This window comes from Ctenopharyngodon idella, chromosome 3 (assembly GCF_019924925.1).
Source record: "Ctenopharyngodon idella isolate HZGC_01 chromosome 3, HZGC01, whole genome shotgun sequence".
Taxonomy (NCBI): domain Eukaryota; kingdom Metazoa; phylum Chordata; class Actinopteri; order Cypriniformes; family Xenocyprididae; genus Ctenopharyngodon; species Ctenopharyngodon idella.
In genome coordinates, this window is record NC_067222.1 from 3797578 (window position 1) to 3821022 (window position 23445).

Sequence of the window (23445 nt, forward strand, 5' to 3'; positions counted from 1 at the left end):
CTGTGTTTGTGTTTGCTTGGAGTGTTACTGTCATATCAAAATGCCTACTTGCTTTTTAGTAAAATGTCAATATGAGGTGACATTTAATTAGGGGCCTTGTTAATACAATAATCAGTTTAGCTTTGTAAATGTGCATTTTGCACATTTTTGTTCTTTGCTACTTGGTAAATAAGTACATGTGAGCTGAAGTGTTATATCCCACCTATTAGTGGGTGGGATATATTAGGCAGCAAGTGAACATTTTGTCCTCAAAGTTGATGTGATAAAGCAGGAAAAACGGGCAAGCGTAAGGATTTGAGCGAGTTTGACAAGGGCCAAATTATGATGGCTAGACGATTGGGTCAGAGCATCTCCAAAACTGCAGCTCTTGTGGGGTGTTCCCGGTCTGCAGTGGTCAGTATTTATTAAAAGTGGTCCAAGGAAGGAACAGTGGTGAACCGGCGACAGGGCCATGGTCGGCCAAGACTCATTGATGCATGTGGGGAGCGAAGGCTGGCCCATGTGGTCTGATCCAACAGACGAGCTACTGTAGCTCAAACTGCTTAAGAAGTTAATGCTGGTTCTGATAGAAAGGTGTCAGAATACACAGTGCATCACAGTTTGTTGCGTATGGAGCTACATAGCTGCAGACCAGTCAGGGTGCCCATGCTGACCCCTGTCCACCGCCGAAAGCGCCAACAGTGGACATGTGAGCATCAGAACTGGATCACGGAGCAATGGAAGAAGGTGGCCTGGTCTGATGAATCACATTTTCTTTTACATCACGTGGATGGCCGGGTGCGTTTGCGTCGCCTACCTGGGGAACACATGGCACCAGGATGCATTATGGGAAGAAGGCAAGCCAGCGGAGGCAGTGTGATACTTTGGGCAAAGTTCTGCTGGGAAACCTTGGGTCCTGCCATCTAATGTGGATGTTACTTTGACATGTACCACCTACCTAAGCATTGTTGCAGACCATGTACACCCTTTCTTGGAAACAGTTTTCCCTGGTGGCTGTGGCCTCTTTCAGCAGGATAATGCGCCCTGCTACAAAGCAAAAATGGTTCAGGAATGGTTTGAGGAGCACAACAACTAGTTTGAGGTCGACTTGGCCTCCAAATTCCCCAGATCTCAATCCAATCGAGCATCTGTGGGATGTGCTGAACAAACAAGTCCAATCCATGGAGGCCCCACCTCACAACTTAGAGGACTGCATCTGCTGGGATCTACTGCTAACATCTTGGTGCCAGATACCACAGCACACCTTCGTGGAGTACATGCCTCAACGGGTCAGGGCTGATTTGACAGCAAAAGTTTACCCCCGTCAAGTTGTTCCAAACCTGTATGATATTGACATCCAGGTGACCTATGTACAAGGTTAGTTAAACCTACAATAAGGAAAATGTGCAGTGTGTTCATTGGGGTGTTTTAAGGGGCAGTCATAATACACTTTTTGATTTTGGCTTGTATTCAATTGCATATGAATGTAGGAGATGGGAAACAGACTCATGTAAAGAAATTTTGTTGCATTCAAAAGTTCAACTTGCGAGTTCATATCACGTGAAGACGCGTGACCAATTGAACAATGGTTTTCAACTGGTTTGGCCCACATTTTTCAATGGTTATTAAGCCACGACCTAATTTTTTAGGATTTTGAACCAAGCAATTTTTAATTCTCCAAAATACACTTTCTGACACAGCCATAAGTACATTCATCATACACATAAATTGTAAGAATATCATAACACTGATGAATAAAGGAAAGGCTATTAATTAGCAGTCCCAAACTAGTTTTTGTTAATACAATAAAGTTATAAGTTGGTATGAGCCACCACAGTCATCAAAAATATAGAAAACAAAGTGAAAAGTATTGTTAAAGTTACAGAAATTAGAGTTATCATGTTAAATACACAATAACATAAACTGTTAATTAAGCATATGGATACTGATCCTGATGAATAGAATGAACATTATACATGCAAGCAAATCCTTCCCAGCTAACATGTAACATATTTGGTGGCGATTGCAATAAACGTAAAGATGATTGTGGTGACGTTACGGCTGCACGATAATGGTTAAACTGATAATCACGATTATTTTGCTCAAAATTATAATCACGATTATTAATCACGGTTATTCTATCAAAAAGGGTAATGTAGTTATGGCCATTTTGGCCATTATATATATATCACTTAATGTAGCCTACTAAGTGATATTAAAAGATCAAATTCTGCACAAACCAATTTTTCTGTATAGTATGCTTTATTAGTATAGTGTTTAATAAGTCTGGTATTTTAATGTCACTGACTTAGTATATTAAGCCACGTTAAGCGTACAATAAAGTGAGATCCGTGTTGCATTTGTTGAAATTCATCGCTGAAGGTTTGATCATGGGAGATTTAGTCACACAAATAGTACAAGTAGCTTGTTAAGAAGAAAAGACTGGCTGTATGACACTTTCACTGAAGCAGAATTTCGCTGTGGAGATCGCTAAACTCCAGCGCACATGTTTGTTTTCAGATCATCAGCGCTTCTTCCGCATAGAGGGAGCGCGTGCACAGAGTTGCCAGATTACACAGATTAAGTAAAACACCGGGAAGATCTTTTTAAGGGAAAAGCTCTATTTGGGGGATTTAAGCTCTTTGCATCTGGCAACCACAAGCATATCCCAAAGAAAAAACACGTTGTCAGGATAAATAACGAGCGGGCCAATATCGTGAAGATTATTTGTAATCAGTTATCGTTATCGCGATTAAAATACAATTAATCGTGCAGCCCTAGGTAACAGTCGTACAGTACGCTGTATTGATGAGCAAACAAACCGTGCATGTGCACCCTCGATCACTGATTGCACATTGTACTTGTGCACAGACAGATTTCAGTACATTTGCATCATTTCCACACACATTCAGGATAATGTTTTGATTTGTCATGTGTATGTTGCTGCGTTTAGTAATTCTGAATGGATCGGTGTACTGTAGTAGGTATATGCAGTCAGATCAGGGTGGTGACTTAGGGGTTTTTCTAGCATCTTCATGTGGTCCTGTTTGGTATCACAACTTGTCTAAAATATAAACAAGCTCTTTGCTGTTCAGTCATGTGAAAAATTACTCGTGAAGTGGATTAAATACTGGAAACATGATGACTGTAAAAGATGAAAGCAGCTTGATCCAAACCTACAGGTGTAACAATTTCTGACTACTGAGCGGTGAGATTCTCAGAGGGAATTGACTATAAAAGAATGGAAAGACTGGGATAGTGAAGGTGGTTGTGAATGTGTGTAGATGTGTGTTAGTTACAGGATCAGAGAATGACACCGTTCCTCTGTCATAGTCTAGATCAACTCTCACACACTCAAGCTTCTGTTTAACACGAAAACCAGGCAGTTGAAATGGTCCATACATCACACTCCAGACATCAGCGTTAAAGAAAACGCGTCCTTTCCGTCGTTTTGATGCTGTAGTTACTCCAAGACTCCAGGATGAACGTTCATCAACCTCCACATCCCAGCAGTGTGTTCCTGAGTTAAAACCCTCTGAACCCAGAACACAGAGATACTTGTCAAATCTCTCTGGATTATTAGGAAGCAGTTGATTGATCAAGCCACATGCCATGATGGTCAGATCATCAGACAGGACGAGAGATGGATGAGCCGTGTTTGGATCCAGAATCACAGGAGCTGATGAGACACAATCAACAGGTGCTTTTATTTTTTATTCTGATGTTCATATAATGATCAAGAGCACAGGCGTCGGAAGCAAAAAAAAAAAAAAAATGTGGGTGGGTCCTCCCCCAAAATTTTTTTACTGGAGTAGATGCCATTTCCTGTATTCTGGTGCCTTTTAATTAAACGAGTAAGGGATAATCTACAGCTAGCTGTGCATTAAACGATTTTACTGCACAATGTGGAGGCAAAGAACCGCCCGATGCGAAGCAGAGGGTGGTTGCCTTTGCAAAGTGCATTAAAATAGTTAAATGCACAGCTAGCCTTGGATTATCCTGCTTATACCATGGTCATTTTATTGTTAATGATGTTTGCAGCGCAATACTGTCAGATATTTTCGTCATAGTCCAGAGTCCATGTAGTTCCAAGTCACTGTTCTTTATTAAAGGATTAGTTCACTTTCAAATAAAAATGCTGTAATATCTAGCTTCCACCAGACCGCCTTCCATATTCTACTTACGAAGAAAGTGTAAAACTCTCATAGTCCAAAAAGCTTACGCTACATCCTACACCTTCCCTATTCAACTTGTGGAAAAAGCTTAACTGACGCCACGCCAGTTCCATTTTTTCATAATTTGAATACGGACGGCGGTCTAGCGTAAGCTAGATATTTTACTTCATAACTTGTTAAATATGGATTTTTTTTTACACAAATGCATTGCTTTGCTTCAGAAGGCCTTTATTAACCCACCAGAGTCGTGTGGAGTATGTTTATGATGGATGGATGTGGATGGAGGCACTTTCTTCAGCTCATATTTGTTGATCCCATTCATTGCCATTAAAAAGCTTGGATGCGTCAGGATATTTATTAATATTTTTCAGATTGTGTTCATCAGAAAGAAGAAAGTCATATACACCTAGGATGGTTTGAGGGTGAGTAAAGCTTAGGGTAATTTTCATTTGAAAGTGAACTAATCCTTTAATAAAGAACAGTGACTTGGAACTGCCTGACTTGGAACTACCTGTATATATATATATATATATATATATATGACATCTATATATATGACATCTGTCAGTCTTCTCTCATTCATGATTTCCAGTGTATGTAAGAGTAGACTCTTCTCCAGACTCACTGTATTGGACGATGTCCTGCATCTTCTTCCAGACTCTGAACTGCAGGTTGCCCAAGTAACGTGGCACATTAATTAAAGCTTCAGAAGGCAACTGTGGATCCGACTGTAAGATCTGGACTCTGGAAGAACATTCAGGAGTCAAAACTGAACACAGCAAAACCCCCAGCATTAAATGAACTCTCATCAGAGTTTATTTGAGACCACACCCAAGAGTGTTAAACTGTTAAAATAAGAGTGTTAAATTAACACTAAAGCAGTGTTAAAGTTAATAAGATAATTAAGTGTTTACATGAGTGATGATTGACCGTTATTGAAGACACCTGAGACAGCAGAATCACTGAAGGAGAAAATCTTTTTTTTAGTTTTAAATCAAGTTTTAAATCAAATTTAAGTCACCATTATGAAGATCAGTGTTTGCTTTAGTTTGGCTCTTAACTCTTTACTTTTTAACATTAGATTTTGTTTGGGCTGTTGTTACTGAATTTTAACAACCAGACGAGCAAAGAGAAAATGTAATCAGGTGGTGTTGGTTATGTTTTGACAATCATTATTTGACTTGAATCACCGAACTCATTTAGAAACCAATCTCTGAGTTAGATTTACATTATTGATTACAGCAGCCCTGTGATTCTACCGCATAAGATCCAGCTTTTTCAATATAATCTAAAGGATTTCTTAAGTTGTTCTGTTCAAAAAACTTTAATTTAGACACACACAGACATCAAGAATCAGCCTGTGAATCTCAACAATGGTGACAATAATAAAGCATGTTGTAGTGCATTCTGGGTGCCACCAATCAAAACTCATTCATGGCTCCCATCATGCATTGCGGTATGAATAAATTATGAGCTGAATTGTCTTAGTAATTTCCTTTCTTCTTAATATTTTCTTCTATTTTTGCTGTTTTTATGTGACTTTTTATTAGCTTGTTTTCTAATGTTCAGTTGATCTGTTTATCTGAATATGCCTTTTTTCATCGTTGTTGAGATTCATACATTGATTCTTGATGTCTGTGTGTGCCTAAAAGATTGATTGATTGATCGATTGATTGATTGATTTTTTATCAGAACAACTTTTAAGAAATCCTTTGGATTATATTGAAAAAGCTGGATCTTATGCTAAATGAGTTCAGTGATTCAGGTCAAATGATGACTATGTTAAAACATAACCAACACCACCTGATCATCTTTTTTCTCTTTGCTTGTCTGGCTGTTATAACTCAGTTACAGCAGCCAAACAAAATCTAATGTTAAACATTTAAGGGTCAAGAGCACAACTAAAACAAACACTGACCACCATAATGGTGACTTGAAATTGTGATTTTCTCCTTTGGTGATTCTGCTTGTTAACATCAGGTGTCTTCAATAATGGTCAATCACCACTCAAATAATCCCTTAATTTTAATTAATCTCATTAACACTGCTTCAGTGTTTATTTAACACTCTTATTTTAACACTTTAACACTCTTGAGTCTCTGATGAGAGTTAATTTAACACAGGGGTTTTTGCTGTGCAGTGGCTTTGAATCAGAACCAGAGAGACCAGAGACACCAGCAGATCACTCACCTTTCCATTGAAACTGGAAACTTCTGTAGAACAAACACACCATTTATCATCAAGAACTCAATCAATCAATCAATCAATCAATCAACCAATCTGAAATCAGACCTTCAGAAAGCAGACGTCATTGTCTTTCATCATCTCCTCCATGTCTTTGATTGTGTGTGAAAGAGCTGAGATGTGTCTGTTCATCTCCTCCAGCTTCTCCTTCATCATCTGGTTCTTCTGCTCCTCTTCCTCCCTCAGTGCAGTGATTGTAGCTTCTTCTTCATCTCTGAGAAACTGATGAAGCTTCTCAAACTGCTGTTTAATCTGACGCTCTGTGTGCTCAGTTTGAGACTGAAATCAAACCACATTCACTTCAGTAATTTCAATCAACATTGAATGTCTAGACACTCTCAATGTATCTTTTTTCAACTGTTTTGAATGTATTAACAATCAAGAATTAAAACATCTTTTAATTATTTTTCTGCAACTAAATAAAATGTTGGTTATTTGATAATCAAAGATATCTTCATAATCTGGAGTATTGGCTTGTTTTCAGTATTTGAAGTAACTTTGTGTTTGCTAATTTGATCTAGTCATGGTTATGTTTACTGGAACATGCTTTTATATGATTTTTTTACTTGGTATGTGCTAAATGATAATTTCCTGGTTTTACCAATTGTAGGCATATGGATTTTTACCATCAACCTGCTATGTGGCATATTTACATGATGGACTTAAGTGTTCATGTTAAAGGGGTGGTTGATTATGATTTCACTTTTTTAACTCTAGTGTAATGTTGCTGTTAGAGCATAAACATCTGCAAAGTTTTGACGCTCAAAGTTCAATGCAAAGGGAGTTAAACTATCTTCATGCAGCATATATTTTCTGGCTCTGTAGGCATCTTACAACAGTTCCCACACGAGCGATTTATAGATTATCATGACAGAATATGCTAATCAATGACTTTAAGATAGTTAACTCCACATCAGCTATAAATTAATCAGCTAACCATTCAGAAACGTCCTGTTGCATTCTACATGTTGTCACTTCTTCTTGAGTCTCTCCATCATTGTCCGACTCCGTTTTGAACATAAAAGGCTGAACAGTTTCTAACATTTTCAGTGAGTCTGCGTGAGGTAATCGGTGCTGCTAACATGAGCTCTTGAAACTCCGCCCTCTTCTTGAGAGCAGCAGCTCATTTGCATTTAAAGGGACACACAAAAACCCTCAAAAAGCAAACACTTTTTAACATGCTATAAAAAATTATCTGTGGGTATTCAGACTTCACATACACACTCTGGGTACCTCAGAGACTTATTTTTGTAAAAGTGCCATTATATGACCCCTTTAATTAAAGTGCTTTTTAAAAAAAATTAAAATTAAATAAATAATAAAAAGGAAGTTGTTTGTGTCCTGAGCTGGGGGACTTTGAAGGAGATAAAATAAATTACTTTGTTTGTCATAAATTACTTTTGACATTCTTCCATTTGTGTTATTACTCTTCTAAAATGTGGACAGTCATAATAATAAATAAACTGTGACAAACTGTTTCCTCACCTTGATGTGTTGAACAGTTTCCTCAGACTCTCCTATGAATCTTTCTCTGCATTTAAGTTTCCACTTTAAGGACTCCAGTGCTGTATTGAGCTCCTCCTAGAATTTAACAAAATACAAATGTATAAAACACCAGCTGCTAAAAGAATACAGTGATATGATTTATATGATGGTAGAAAAATACTGATGGGATGAATGTGATGATATCTGTGTTAATGAGCCTTACCTTGTATGATAAAACAGCTTCACTGATGGGTCTGAATTTATGATTGTCATGTTTCTGTGAATCTCTGCACACTAAACACACAGGCTGTTTGTCCTCCAGACAGAAGAGTTTGAGTTTCTCACTGTGTAAACTGCAGATCTCCTCAGATCCTGATAAGCGCCTCTCATTTCTCCTCTTCAGGAACGACTCACACAAGTTTTTTAAGACAAGATTACATGGAGGATCATCTCTTGAGGATCTTCTCCTGCAGACAGGACACTCCTGAGTTTCCTTGATTCCCCAGAACTGTTGAAGACACTCTTTACAGAAACTGTGACTACATGATAAAATAACAGGATCCTTGAAGATTTCACGACACACAGGACAAGAAAAATCATCCTCAGATAGCAAAGCCATTTTCACTGTTTGAGCTCCAACAATATTAACCTCTCTTTCACTTTCTGAATGACTGTCGTAAGTCACTTCCTGGTAATTGTTGTAAGAGGATGGAATTCCTGATCACATGGGTGTGTTGAAACAAGTGGGATTTTCAGTATTTCTTCTGGTTAATATAAACAAAATTAATTCAAAACTTACTTACACCATCTCTAACGCCAAATATACTTGATCTGTGAGTGATTTTTATTGCATTTTATTTGATGGTGAGTGTGTGGACCCTTACGAAAAGAAAATATATTTCCATATATTTATGATTAATACATTAAATTGTTTATATATAAAAATTTAAACCATTTACCCCTGGTTTCACAGACAAAGCTTAAGCTAGTCCTAGACTAAAATGCATGTTTGAGCTGTTTTAACTGAAAGCAACTTGCACTGACATGTCTTAAAATATGTCACTGCCATTGTTTTGTCTTAAATTGCACACCAGCAATGTTTTTTTTCTATGGTATGTTTATAAAAGATACTTAAATACCCTAATTGAAATGAAGCTTAATCCTGGCTTAACCTAAGCCCTATCTGTGAAACCGGCCCATTAAGTATTAAAAATATATGAAATAATATTGCATTACTTTAGTACAATATATTGAATACATAAGGAATTGCCACTTTTCATACATTGAAAAATATGCGATAATGTATTTATTTATAACATAATAAATATATTGTCACATTTTTCAATACATGAAAATCAGCAATTTCTTATGTATCTCCACAGAATCCCATCCGCCTTCCTCAATGCCTAATTAAACTGATATGTTCTAGTGTTATCAAATGAAACCCCTTTAATATAAACTTCTCTATTAAGCATGACAAGATTGATATTCATCCATTTTAGGCATCATCCATATAGGCATCAATATAGGACTGCGAACGATGTGGATCGATGAACGATGATGATGACAGTCTACATATAGATGGATTTGGGGCTCCCTTGAGACTTGACCGGGATAAAGAGCTTACAGGCAAACAGTACGGCGGTGGTGTTTGTTTTTATGTGAACACACGCTGGTGCTCAACGATTGTCGTAAGGGAGAAGTTGTGTAACTCTGATATTGAACTTTCGGCTATTTCCTTACGCCCTTTTTATCTGCCCAGAGAATTTCCACAGCTCTTTTTTATATTGGTTTATATCCATCCGAGAGCGAATGCGACTATAGCTATAGAGCATATTAAGAACACATTGGACAGTTAAGAATTAAAATCACCTGATTCTCCGAAATTTATTCTGGGCGATTTTAACCACTGCCTGGCAGAAAAATCTTTTAAAGGTTTTCATCAATATGTTACATGCACTACTCGTCTGGGGAAAATATTAGACAAAGGTTATGGCCCAATTCCCGGTACATATAAATCCATCGCTCTTCCACCACTCGGCTCTGCTGATCACCATACTGTATTGCTTGCACCAAAATATTTGCCGATTATCTAGAGGGCAAAGAAGGTTGTAAAATATGTTAAACAATGGACAAATGACAGCATTGACAGGCTACAGGGATGTTTTGAAACAACGGATTGGAACACGCTCATAGTTCCATCTACTGATATTAATGAGCAAGTGGACATAGTAACATCGTACATTTCCTTTTGTGTGGACAGTATCGTTCCTACTAAGAAGGTTCCCATTTTTCCAAATAAGCCCTGGGTGACCAAGGAACTTAAAGCAATTTTAAATAAGAAAAAGAGACTTTTTTACACTGGCTCTGAGTTTGAAAAAAAGGAGGTTAATAGAGAGGTCAAGCGTGCTATTAAAGCTGCTAAACTGAAATATAAGAGTAAGATCACGCAAACGTTCACTCAGGGGAACCTCCATGCAGCCTGGTAAGGTCTTAAGAACATGGCAGCAGTTAATATTGCTCCCAATGCCTGCAAGTACATTCAGGTTGCTGGTAGCAGCCCAACATCTCTTCCTAATGACCTCAATTCTTTTTATGGCAGATAATTGGAAACAATCATCTCGACTCTAAAACCTGGGGACTCTGCCCTCACTATAAGTACAGAAGACGTGGTGCGAGCTCTTAAGAAAACTAAAGTTAAATCTGCACCCGGATCGGATAATATTTGTGGCTGAACTTTAAAATACTGTGCGGAGCAACTAGGGGGTGTGTTACAGACTTTGTTTCAGAAATCTTTGGTCAGTGGCGTAGTTCCATAGAAATGGAAACACTCCACAGTTATTCCGATACCGAAAAAGAGTTCCGTTAAAGCATTTAACGATCTGAGGCCAGTTGCTCTTACCTCTCTAGTGATGAAGGCAATGGAGAGAATTATTAAAAACTTTATCACTAAAGTCACCGACCCACAGTTGGACCCACTTCAGTTTGCCTATCGTACAGGTAGAGGAGTCGATGATGCAAAAGTGTTTATCACAGATGTTGTCAGCACCTTGAGTCTCCTAATACCACAGCGAGACTTTTGTTTGTTGATTTTTCTTCGGCATTTAATACTCTGCAGCCACACATTCTTGCTGAGAAACTCGCCAGTCGCTTTCATTTTGAGGATCAGTTGATTTGTAGGATAATTGACTTTATGACCAATAGGTCTCAGAGATTGCTAGTCAATAATACCCTTTCTGATCTTCTATATACATCTACGGGTTCCCCGCAGGGATGTGTCCTTTCACCCCTGCTCTTTATTCTTTATACTGATGATTGTAGGTCTACTCATCCCAATTGTCATCTAATTAAGTTTGCAGACGACACCGTCTTACTGTCTCTACTTTCAGGCTCCTCACAGCAGCATGGTCCAGCTCTCCATGAATTTGTTGAATGGTGTGATAACTCCTGTCTGGAACTAAACGTGAATAAGACTAAGGAGATGGTAGTGACTTTTTCCAATAAGCAGAGGCAGATGGCTATGGCAGTTACTACTGTTATTCACGAAAATCCTATAGAGATTGTCGAGGAGTACAAGTACTTGGGTACAATATTTGATAATCTGTTGAAATTTACTTCCAACACAGAGGAGATACTTCGGAAATGTCAGCAGCGGCAGTATCTTTTAAGGAAGCTCAATTCTTTTGGGGTCAATAAGAATATTCCTTCTTTGTTCTATTACTCTTACATTGAAAGTGTCATTACATTCTCTATTGTCTGCTGGTTTCATTCTATCAGCCTTCAGAACAGAAATCGCCTGGAGCGTACAGCTAAAGTTTGTTCGAAAATTATTGGACTTTATATCAGGACTCTTTCCACTATAAGTGAACAGCAAATGCTGAAGTTGGCTGGTAGGCATTTTACATATGCTATGAGTGGCTCCCTTCAGGGCGACGACTTCGTTGTCCAGGTTGTAGGACACAAAGGAGGAAAGCAACCTTTATTCCTAAAGTGGTTCAGCTTCTAAATTCTCAATCATTTCTGACCCCCAGGCTTACCATGTTGTGATTACATATTTTTAAAAAACTTTTTTGTTATTTTTTTATAGGGTCTGGATCTGCTTCTTAGATGTTTATACGTCATATCATAGAATACACATATGTTGTGTACATTGTGTTATTTATTTACTGTGTTGTGTTTTTGATGTATATTGCTTGTTACTCTGCGTGACCTTGTGAATTGCTCTTTCTGGGATAAATAAAGTATTTGAAATTGAAATTGAAATTTTAGTGTAGAATATCATGTGGTTTCAGTCACACAGTGTGTTTTGTCAATAGTCTTACATGAATTCAGTATTTGTGCACAACATTGAGCCAAGCCTTCAAAATAAAGATACTGCAACTTATAATAAATAAAATAATGCATATATGTAATGTAAATAACAAACACAACTTAAATTCTCAATTATGAAAGTGATTTTAGAAAATGTAAACAAATTATATATCAAAGTTCAAAGAAGTTCAAAGAACTTTATCGTCATTCTAGTCATACAACGAAGTGTACAATACAACAAAATTTCGCTCAATGTGCAAAACAACATAAGCTAGTACAAACAGGACAACATCAAATAAGTGTAATATACACCATTGACAGACAAGATAACATATCACCATATACAGTAACACAATTCTAAATATACTGAAACAATACAGAACTATATAAATACTACACAGTGGGGGTAGTGCACATATGGGTGTATTGTGCATAAGTGTATTGTTCAATGTAACATTTGATGTAACATTGCTCAAAAGTAGCAGCATAGGAAATAACAGCATATGTAATTTAGTCAGTCTGTGCACAACATGTATCAGTAGTCCAACAACCAACATATCTGTGTAATATTCATGTGAGTTGAGCATTCTAATGGCCTGTGGAAAGAAACTATTACTGAGTCTGGCAGTCTTACATCGCATAGTACGGTAGGGTTTGCCAGAGGGCAGAAGGGTGAACAGTCCATGGGGCAAGGTGGGTGGGGTCACTGATTATTTTGGTGGCTCTGCTAAGACAGCGTGACAGATGTAATTCCTGTATAGATGGGAGGAAGGCCCTGATACCTTACTGTCCTTACCACTCTCTGGAGGGACTTCTGGTCTGCGACCGTACAGATGCTATACCAGACTGAGAGGCTGCTGGTCAGAATGCTCTCTATTGTGGTTTTATTGAAGATTGTGAGGACAGGAGGGGAAGATTTGCTCTCCTCATCCGCCTTAAGACGTGCAGACGCTGCTGAGCCCTCTTGACCAGGGAGGTGGTATTAGTTGTCCATCACAAGTTTGCAGTGATATGTACCCACAGGAACTTGGTACTTCTCACTGACTCCACAGTGCTGCCATTGATTTTGAGTGGGTTATAAGTAGTATGCTTCCTCCTGAAATCAACAGTGATCTCTTTAGTTTTGTTGACATTCAGTGATAGGTTGTTGTTGTCACACCAGACGACGAGCTGGTTAACTTCTCTGTAGGCCAATTCATCCTTGTTGCTGATGAGACCCACCACCGTTGTGTCATCTGCAAACTTAATGATGTGGTTCGAGTTGTATCTAGTACAACAGTCGTGGGTCATCAGGGTGAACAACAGTGGGCTCAAGACACAGCCCTGGGGGCCCCCAGTGTTCAAGACGATGGTTTCTAGGTTTTCTTCCCAACTTGTACTGTCTGGGGTCTATCAGTGAGAAAGTCCAATATCTAGTTGCACAGTGGGATGTTGATACCTAGTGGGCCAAGTTTTCTCACCAAGTGCTGGGGGACGACTGTATTGAAGGCAGAGCTAAAATCAATGAAGAGCATCCGCACATAACTGTTCTTGTTCTCCAAATGCGCCAGGCTCAGATGAAGTGCTAATGCAATGGCGTCAGTGCTGGAGTGGGTCAAGTGCTGCCGGGAGTTTGGATGTGATGTGGCTTTTGACCAGCCTTTCAAAACAATTCATCATGATGGGAGTGAGGGCTATCGATCGGTAGTCGTTGAGTGTTGATGCTGGTAACTTCTTTGGCAGTGGTCTGATGGTAGTGGCCTTGAAGCACGAGGGTACAATGGCTTGATTTAGGGAGATGTTATAGATGAGGACATCTGTCAGTTGGTCCGCACACATTCTCTAAGTACATACCTTGGTATGTCGCCGGGACCTGCAATTTTCTGTGGGTTGACCCTATGTAGGGTCCTTCGGACGTCAGCTGGGTCAAGGCAGAGTACTACATCGTCCGGGATGGGGGGGTTTCATTATTGTTGTGTTGTTCATTTTGTCGAACCTGCTGAAGTAGGTGTTAAGTATATTGAGGAAGTCAGTGTTGTCATCACAGGGTGGTTGGGAGGACCCGTGGTCCGTGATAAGACTTGATGCCTTGCCATAAGTGCCTGGGGCCTTTTGTATCAGGGAAGTGATTCTGGATTTTCTGTCCATAAGCATGCTTTGCTGTTGTCACACCCCGGTTCAAGTTGTTTCTGGTAGATCTAAGAGCGTCTTTGTCCCCAGAAAAGAATGCAGCATTATGTGCTTTTAGGATCATGTGTACCTCTCTGGTAAACCAGGGTCTCTGGTTGGCAGTTGTGGTTGGCACGTGTGGTGATATTCTTAACAACAGCCACATCCTCAACACACTTAGATATAAATCCCATCACAGATTCAGCATACTCCCCTAGATGGATTATATAAATATAATACTGGCAGCAGTTACACACACACACACACACACAAAAAACACATTTGTCCTAACTTATATGGTGGAATTACTTCACTGATGGGTCTGATATGTGATTGATGTGTTTCTGTGAATCTCTGCACACTAAACACACAGGCTGTTTGAGACAGAAGAGTTTGAGTTTCTCACTGTGGAAACTGGCAAGCTCCTCAGACCCTGATGAACGCCTCTCATTTCTCTCCTTCAGGAAGTACTCACACAACACAGGAAAATCACAGGTAGACACTCTCCAGACGCCTGATGATGGCCTCCCTCCAGCTGAGTCCCTGGGTCTCTGGGAGGTCTACTGGATGTTGATAATTTGCCCTGATCCAGAACAGTGATTTCAGTGTCTTGTCGCCATAGTTGGAACTGATGGCGAGATGGCAAAACTGCAAAGAAAAGTCCAGAAAAGTTAGGCCACTCCGGGCCAAAGCAGACTGAGCTGCTAATTCCATTCTTTGTTGAGGTCGGTTGTTCTGTCATGTAGTGAAAGTCCCAAAGATGAAGATCAATGCAAAAGTTCCAATGCAAAGTTATTTAATGAGAAAATCAACTAAAAGTTATAAAAAGTATATTTTTGATATATTTTTATTAGTGGGTGCAGGACACTATAGTTAATTTATGTAAGTGAGGATAGCAAAATAAAGTAAAGTAACATATTATACCCAAAAATTCTTCATACAGTGGACTACTAGTAAAAAATTTGGAACCAAAAATTATTCAGACACTTTGACCTGACCATGTTTTACTTAAGTGTTATCTGACATAATTAAGATTATTTTTTGACACATTTAACTCTGAGATCTTGTCATATTTTATTACCATTTTTATACTATAGTGAATAATCTGTAATAATGAATGAAATGTTCAAGGTGTCTGAATAAAATTTGGTTTGACTGTATTTTGTACATTTTAAGGTAACTTGTGAATGGTTAATCTATTTTGTTTATTCATTTGAGTTGAAATTTAAATTTGAATCTGCATTTGAAAACAAGTGGTTTAAACTACAGTAAAAGCAGAAAATTAAAGCCTTAAAGTGAAACTAAACTTATTAGTCTGCAATAAATAGTATTTAAATTAGAGAAAGTAAGAATTTCAAACCAAAACCTAAAATACATAAAGAATTGAGGGAAATTTTCAACTTAAGAGACAGGAAAGAAAGTGTTGGTGTTTGTCTTGTTATTTGGATTCATCTTTTTTTTTTTTTCCTTTTTCAAACAGAACTTGATTAAGGTTGATTATATTGTATTTTTTCTTTTTCTGTTAAGAGTTCTGTTGACATTTCATGTGATTCATCTTTTCAAATCTCATTTACTGTTTATTACATCAACTCTTTAATCATTCACAAAAAATATAACAGCGAATAGAAAAAAAATCTAAAAACTCAAATCCTATATGTGTGTTTGTGTGCTTTGCCTCCAACAAACTCTGCATTTTCTGATTGGCCCATCAGTGTGTTAAGCCAAATTTTAGGTACTTCTTGTGGCATTGATTCAAGCATCCAGCTAACGGGTTGTGTATACGTCTGGTGAGCAGGTGTTACAGACAGTTAAAATTTTCCCATGCAAAATCATTATCTGCTTGTCTAAACACAACACTATTGATTAACAACAGCTCCTCTGTTGACCTCATTATTACTTCACTAGGAGTCCCTTCTGAAATGTGGATAAAACCAGTGAATTTGCCACTTTACACTAATATTTTAAACAGTTCAAACTAACTCTAAACCATTTAACTCTAAATGAACAACTTTTACATTTAAAAGTGTTTATGACAACACTGTTGTTTTAAAAAGTTACACAATGACACGGGACATGTAGGAGTTGAAGTGCTTCGTCTTGCTTGTGAATGCTTCTATTGGCCTTCAGTAAGGAAGAAGAATGAGGATTAAAAACCAAGTGTGCCCGCATAAAACAAAAGCACCCCATGAGCTTGTGGCCAAGCAAGCAATGGTGGAGAAAGTACACAAATCTTAGTATTTGCATAAAAGTACAGATACTCTTTTAAAATATTACTCCAGTAAAAGTATTAAGTACATAATTTTTCTTAAGTAAAAATACTTGATTTTTAATGTAATTATATATTAAAAGTAAAAAGTACTGATCAATGAATGTTTGTTTTGTAAATTTATATACATTATTGCATCTCAGAGTTGGTGACAATTTCTTCAGTTCAAAGTAATGATGACTAAGACCTCAGATGACTAAAACTTTGGAAGAGACGGCGCCAACTCCTGCGATGACTTCAGAAGATGCAACATCTGGATCAACACGCACATTCACATTCTATAAATCCTAATTATTGTTAATATGTAATTCATTTTTCCAGGAGCTCTTTGCTTCTACCTCCAATTACATTGCTAACAGTGATTGTATGTTAATTGCCTAAATTATTACATTATTAGCTAACTGCAGTCTCCAAATTGTAATGTTGACATGCATTCTCTGTAAAGCTGCTTTGAAACGATATGTATCGTGAAAAGCGCTATACAAATAAATGTGAATTGAATTGAATTGAATTAATGAGTAACAACATGTTTTTATGAAATGTAGTGGAGTAAAAAGTATGATTATGCTTTGGAATGTAGTGAAGTAAAAGTTTCGCAAAATAAAAATACTCCAGTAAAATACAGATACTTGAAAAATATTTTGTTACTGTCCATCACTGCGTTTTTCAAATCCCCGTCTTTGTTTTTTATATTGCCTGTGCATAAATTTGCTGGTTTCAGCGACAGATCACACTATAAATTGAACACGTTGCTTTAATGTACTCTGTGTTTACTTCTGTATGTCAGTGTGCTGCGTAATGCCTTTTTATCATTCTTTTGCACATGCAGGTCATTGCAGGACAATGATCTGTTCGCACTGGAATCTGACATTGGCCACTTTTAAAGCAACAATGTGAACCACTACACAACAAAATCTGATCTGAGCAATAAATCAGAATTGAGCACTAAGGCTCGCAGTGTGAACATAGCCTAAATTATTCTGTTGTTCTAAACTTTTTTTTTTTGAATGATTAGTTAAAAATTCTTCATGATAACTGGTCGTTGCGGAAACTTTTGCTGTAATTTCACAGTGGTGATAATGTAGAATTTAAGTGTATTAATAATACAACACACTTTTGATAAATGACTAAACACTGGATGAGATCAGTGAATCAGGCCACTACATGATCTAAATCTCAAAATTAGTGAACAAATACAATTTCTAAAGCTAGGGCTCCTGAACATTAGATCCCTCACACCTAAGGCGGTTATTGTAAATTAAATTATCACAGATAAAAATTTTGATGTACGTTGCCTTACTGAAACCTGGTTTAAACCAAATGATTATTTCGGTCATTTAAGTGTACTCAACTGTGCTATTTTGAGACACCATGGACTAAAATGTGCTTTTAATATACTATCTCTGTTTTGGAAAAATGTATTTAGTTACCTCTTGTAGTATAAGTGGTAACTAAATACATTTTTTAAATACAGAGATAGTATATTAAAAGCACATTTTAGTTCATATTTCACGGTGACTCAAAAAAGCACAGTTGAGTACACTTAAATGTTCTTAAGATTATCTTAAGAAGTACTAAAGAAGAATTTTTAGTATATTAAGTACAAAATTAGTACTTTAAGTATATTATAGAAATGTACTTTTTTTCACCTGGGATATAGAGTGCAAATGGAGACAAACACATTCAGAGGTCTTTAGAAATGCGTGGAAAGACATCACTTCCCGTTATAAAAAGGCTCTAAAAGCAGCCAGGGCCGAGCATCTCCGCAAACTCATAGAAAATAACCAAAACAATCCAAGGTTCTTGTTTAGTAAAAGCATCAGAAATACAATTATAAATGTCTCAATAATAGTTTTACTTGATCTTAGTGCTGCATTCATCACTATAGAACATAAAATACTCTTAGATCGACTACAAAATTACATTGGTATTCAGGGACAGACATTAAGGTGGTTTAGATCATACCTATCAGACCATTACCATTTTGTTTATTTAAACGGGGAAAAATCGAATATAACATCAGTAAATTATGGAGTGCCGCAAGGATCTGTGTTAGGCCCTCTGCTATTTTCAATATGCTGCCACTTGGTAATATTATAAGAAAACGTGGAATTAGTTTCCTCTGCTATGCCGATGATACTCAGTTATATATTTCATCATGACCAGATGAAATCTCTAAAATATCCAAGTTGACAGAGTATGCTAAAGATATAAAATATTGAATGACCAGTAATTTTCTTCTATTAAGTTCAGACAAGACTGAGATATTACTTACTGAATTACAAAAACAGCCTTCTTCCACCTCAGAAACATTGCTAAGCTACGGAACATATCATTTTCTGATGCAGAAAAGTTAGTTCATGCATTCATGACCGTCTAGACTAGATTACTGTGATGCATTACTAGCTGGTTGTCCAGCATCCTCAATAAACAAGCTACAATTAGTCCAAAATGCAGCTGCTAGAGTTCTTACCAGGTCAAGAAAATATGAAGAGTTCAGATGCAAAAGCCTCTAAGTGCCGTCTGAAATTTTCTTCTAAAATGAACATTTTTATCAAGCTTGTATGTTTAGGTTCAGTAATTTCACTTCAATGGCAATTAATAGGTCATTTTCATTGCCATTAAAGTTAAATAACTTAACATAAACACAAGCTTGATAAAAAATGTTCATTTTAGAAGAAAATTTCAGACGGCACTTAGAGGCTTTTGCATCTGAACTCTTTATATGATCATATAACACCAATTTTATCATCTCTACACAGGTTACCTGTTGAGTTCTGTATCAATTATAAAGTATTGCTACAGACCTATAAGGCCCTAAATGGTTTAGCTCCTGTCACCATTCAGGATCACGGGTACCTGTGCAGCACCATCGAGAACACGAGCACCAGGAAAGCAGTGACTGCGCACCTTACCTTTAGATGAGTTAGCGTGGACGTGCCGGACAATGGAGTCTCCGATGACCACAGTGTTGCGTTCCATCTCACAAAGAGGTGAGAAGTGGTTCCAGGTTGAGATCTCGAAGGCTCGGGATCGGGGTGGCGGAGGGGGAGAAGTCCTGGCTCGTGCCTTCCGCTGCTGAAGCACCCAGGGTCCGTGGTGTGTCGGCGCTGGAGTGAAGGGGGGATCCCTGTTCAGAGAAACACACGGAGTAGAAGAAGTCAGAGTGATAGCATTACTTACCACAGATTTGTGAGCGTCAGCCCACAATGTTTCTAGCACTGATCGCCATTCCTGTAGCTAGGCCTGCCTCTCTAGTAGTTCACAGATCTGCTTCTCCACTGCCTCCAGCTCCAACTGCACCGTGTGCAGCTCAAACATGTCCTCACCTGCACTCAAAGGTAGACACATCTGATACATTCGCCATTAGAACAAATAAACAGTAATTAAAGAGTGATAAGAGTGTAAACAAGACGAGTGTTAGGCGAGACCACGCTAGTGATGCTAGCGGGCTAAAGCTAGTAGCGGATGGACGAAAAGTTGGATAAAAGTAGCAATATCAAAACAATCCAATTGTTTTCGATATAGAATACTATTGGGTAGGGCTGGGCGATTTTTCCGATTAATCCTAATTTAATGTTTTGCCTCGATTTTATTATTTTTTAAATCGAGAAATCGCGATTTTGAATAAAAATGTCAGCAAGCGTTACAATTAGACATGTTGACAATACAGCAATGATAACCGTATTAGGAGAAGAAAATGATCCGACCCCATGATGGCGCCGGCGCGCCTGATTAACCGCTCTCATGTGACGCTCTATGAACGTAGAACACATCACTGTTCTTAAGCGGCTGTTCATTCAGAAATGCGTTATTGCGTTATAAAAATGAGACGCAGGCAGTGGAATGAGAAAAAAAGGCAAAGTTATTAAACGCGAGTTGAGCTTTTTTTTAACTTGACTGCCATGTTTTTAGAATGCCGTTTCATGGGTGAGACGCTGCAAAAGACGCGAGACACAAGTGCAACACCTAAACATGTACGCCAAACATAAAAACAATAGAACAAATAGTGCAATGGAATGCAAAAACCTGTAAACCTGTTTGATATTTCACGTTTGCATGATGGTGACAGGCTGAAAGCTGCTGTTGTTTTCTGTTTTTGCAAAGCATTTGCTGTTAATAATAGCCTATTACTGGTGTTATTTATTGCTATTACTTTTTGGCTAAGAAATATTTAGCATTTTCTTATTTTATATTATTTCTGAGTGTATAGGATGTGTTTAAAATAAGTTTGTACAACATTTGCCTTCATATTTCAGGCATATTTCTGCAAAGATATTTAACACTGTTTTACATTTACACCATATTGATCACTTCATGTGTGGTGCACTTGGAATGGAACTTTTTTTTTTTAACCAGATTGTAAATAAAGAGAATGTTACTTAAATCATATTGTAATTAAGTTTTTAAGTTGACTAGTTAAGCAGTAAAAAAAAAAAAAAAAAAAAAAAATCGAAATCGTGAATCAGTCAATCGTTCTGAAAAAAATCGAGATTTTATTTTTTTGCCATATCGCCCAGCCCTACTATTGGGGATATGTTCACCCACTGTTAAAAGAAAAACTATTAGTTTATAGAATTAATACATAGAAGAAAACCGAGGATTAAAGGGGACATATTATGCCCCTTTTCACAAGATGTGTCCCCAGAATGTGTCTGTAAAGTTTCAGCTCAAAATACCCCACAAATCATTTATTATAGCTTGTCAAATTTGCCCCTATTTGGGGGTGAGCAAAAACGCACCGTTTTTGTGTGTCCCTTTAAATGCAAATGAGCTGCAGCTTCCCACCCCTTTCCAGAAGAGGGTGGAAGCATTTACAAGAGTTTTGCATATTCCATCAACAAAACAGGTGAATCTCACCCAGCCAAAATGTCAGAAATAACCACATGTTTGAACCAGAGTCGGACACAGATGGAGAGACTCAGGAAGAGGTTGCAACTTTTAAAATGCACCTGGACGTTTCTGAATGGTTAGTGAATTCATGTATGTAGTTGTTGTGGAGTTACATTGATTCAACTCATCGACTAGCATGTACCGTCATGTTAATGTATAAATTGTTGCATAGGTGCTTGTGTGGGAAATTATACACGAGCTTATACACAAACTTATATACTTATACCGACTTATACAGCCATTGTGAGTCTGTCTGGCAACCAACATCACTCGTGTTAAGGTGATGATACACGGGGCAACTTTTTGAGCAATGTTGCCAGGCAATGTCAGCAAGCGATGTTGCTTGGGCACTTTCCCATTGAGAATGGGTAGAATGGACCCTAGTGTAGTCAAATCAATAATATTGTTGAATAGTAGGTGTCCCCAACTAGGCAAGTCAGAGAAAACAGTGGCAAGGAACCTAAACTCCATCAGGTGACAGAATGGAGAAAAAAACCTTGGGAGAAACCAGGCCATTCAACATGATTGATGTGCACTCCTGACACATATTAACAAAATTACTGTCACTGTAACCAGTAGCGTATTTACATACCAGCAAAGCACGCAACTGCGTGGGGCCCCGCGGGTCTGGGGGGCACCATCGAGTTCTCTCTAGGGGGATCCCCCAAGTGGTGTAGTCTACGTGATACGCAGGTATATGCCTTATACCCACTAGGAAAGGTCAAGGATTTTCGTGTATCCACTTAAAAAAGCACGAGAATACGGATTTGCCGCTCTTTAATGTGACGCGACAGATCGCAGTGCTTCAGTTCAAAAGAACCGGCAGCCTGACGCGCACGTGAACTGATCCTCTCCTCCGCTTTAATACCAGTTACAGCGTGAAATAAACATGAATGAACACCTTAAGGTATGTTAAAGGATACAGAACAACTTACCGACATCCATATCATGTCTCATGTAATCGTTTAATCAGTGTTTCAACCGCGGAAAGACGGTTAACAGCTTGTAAACAAACAAACGTAACGTCACATTTACCATATTCAGTGACCATAAACTCGTTAGTCAGCTAGAAAAATTAACTCTAGAGAGGAGCATTTCGCTAAATATATGCATCAGATTACATATTAATTATAATTTTTAATGTTCTTCAGTAGCCTATATAGGCTAATGCATGTTTGAATAAATCCATCAAGTTGACAGCCACCATTTAAATGTTTATATTTAAAAAAGAAAAAAAGAATTAGAGTAGAAATAATTTTAAAGTTAGTAGGCCTATTATAACTTTATTATTATAAAAATTTCCTTAAGTGTAATTTAAGTTTGTATACAAATTGGTTTATTTAACCTTCAATATTAATGTACCAACTGATTCCCATGTGTATTATACAGCATTAGTTAATTTTTTTTTTCTTGAGAAAATTTGCCATGTAGCCTACTGTAGCCTACCTGATATACAGTATATCCAAAATAACTGATATTGACTCATTGCAAGCTTGTGAATCCAAATACATAACTATGATAACAGACTGGCAGGAAATGGTGCAATACAGAGTCCAAATAGGGTGATATTGTGACATACTGATAAGCCTCATCTTTCCATTAATGTTAATAATAGTTGCAACTTGCACTCTTGTGCAAATGTGCATTGAAAATTGCCAGATGATAAAACCTGTGCTCCAGGGACCATATTCATATAACATCTAAGGCTAAATGTAGATCTTAACTGGCTGAGTTAGATGGTGATTGACACTAAACAGTAGAAAATCAGTCCAGTCTCTCCAGCTGTAAATGTCATTAGCTGTTAAAGTGTTGTGTTGCTTATAATAAATTGTAATAAATATAACACGCTCGCTGGGGCCCCCTCCCGGAGATTTGCTTAGGGCCCCCAATAACCTAAACACGCCACTGACTGTAACATTTTTTTATTGTAAAACATTGGTCAAA

General features: G+C 37.8%; 1 protein-coding gene across 2 annotated transcripts in view; it reads right to left on the bottom strand.

The window, feature by feature from the left end:
* Positions 1-1626: 1626 nt before the first annotated feature.
* LOC127509341 (nuclear factor 7, brain-like) overlaps positions 1627-23445 on the bottom strand; it is a 101915-nt gene continuing 80096 nt past the window's right edge. The window contains exons 1-6 of one of the 2 annotated variants that reach the window (XM_051887967.1): positions 8107-8667; positions 7884-7979; positions 6447-6677; positions 6345-6367; positions 4780-4898; positions 1627-3658 (exon numbers count right to left, since the gene is read on the bottom strand). In XM_051887967.1, coding sequence (XP_051743927.1) covers positions 3156-3658; positions 4780-4898; positions 6345-6367; positions 6447-6677; positions 7884-7979; positions 8107-8502 — 1368 coding nt within the window. In that variant the 5' untranslated portion in view covers positions 8503-8667 and the 3' untranslated portion in view covers positions 1627-3155. Of the gene's footprint in view, positions 3659-4779; positions 4899-6344; positions 6368-6446; positions 6678-7883; positions 7980-8106; positions 8668-23445 lie in introns of those variants that run through there. The other variant, XM_051887968.1, reaches the window with a different exon arrangement.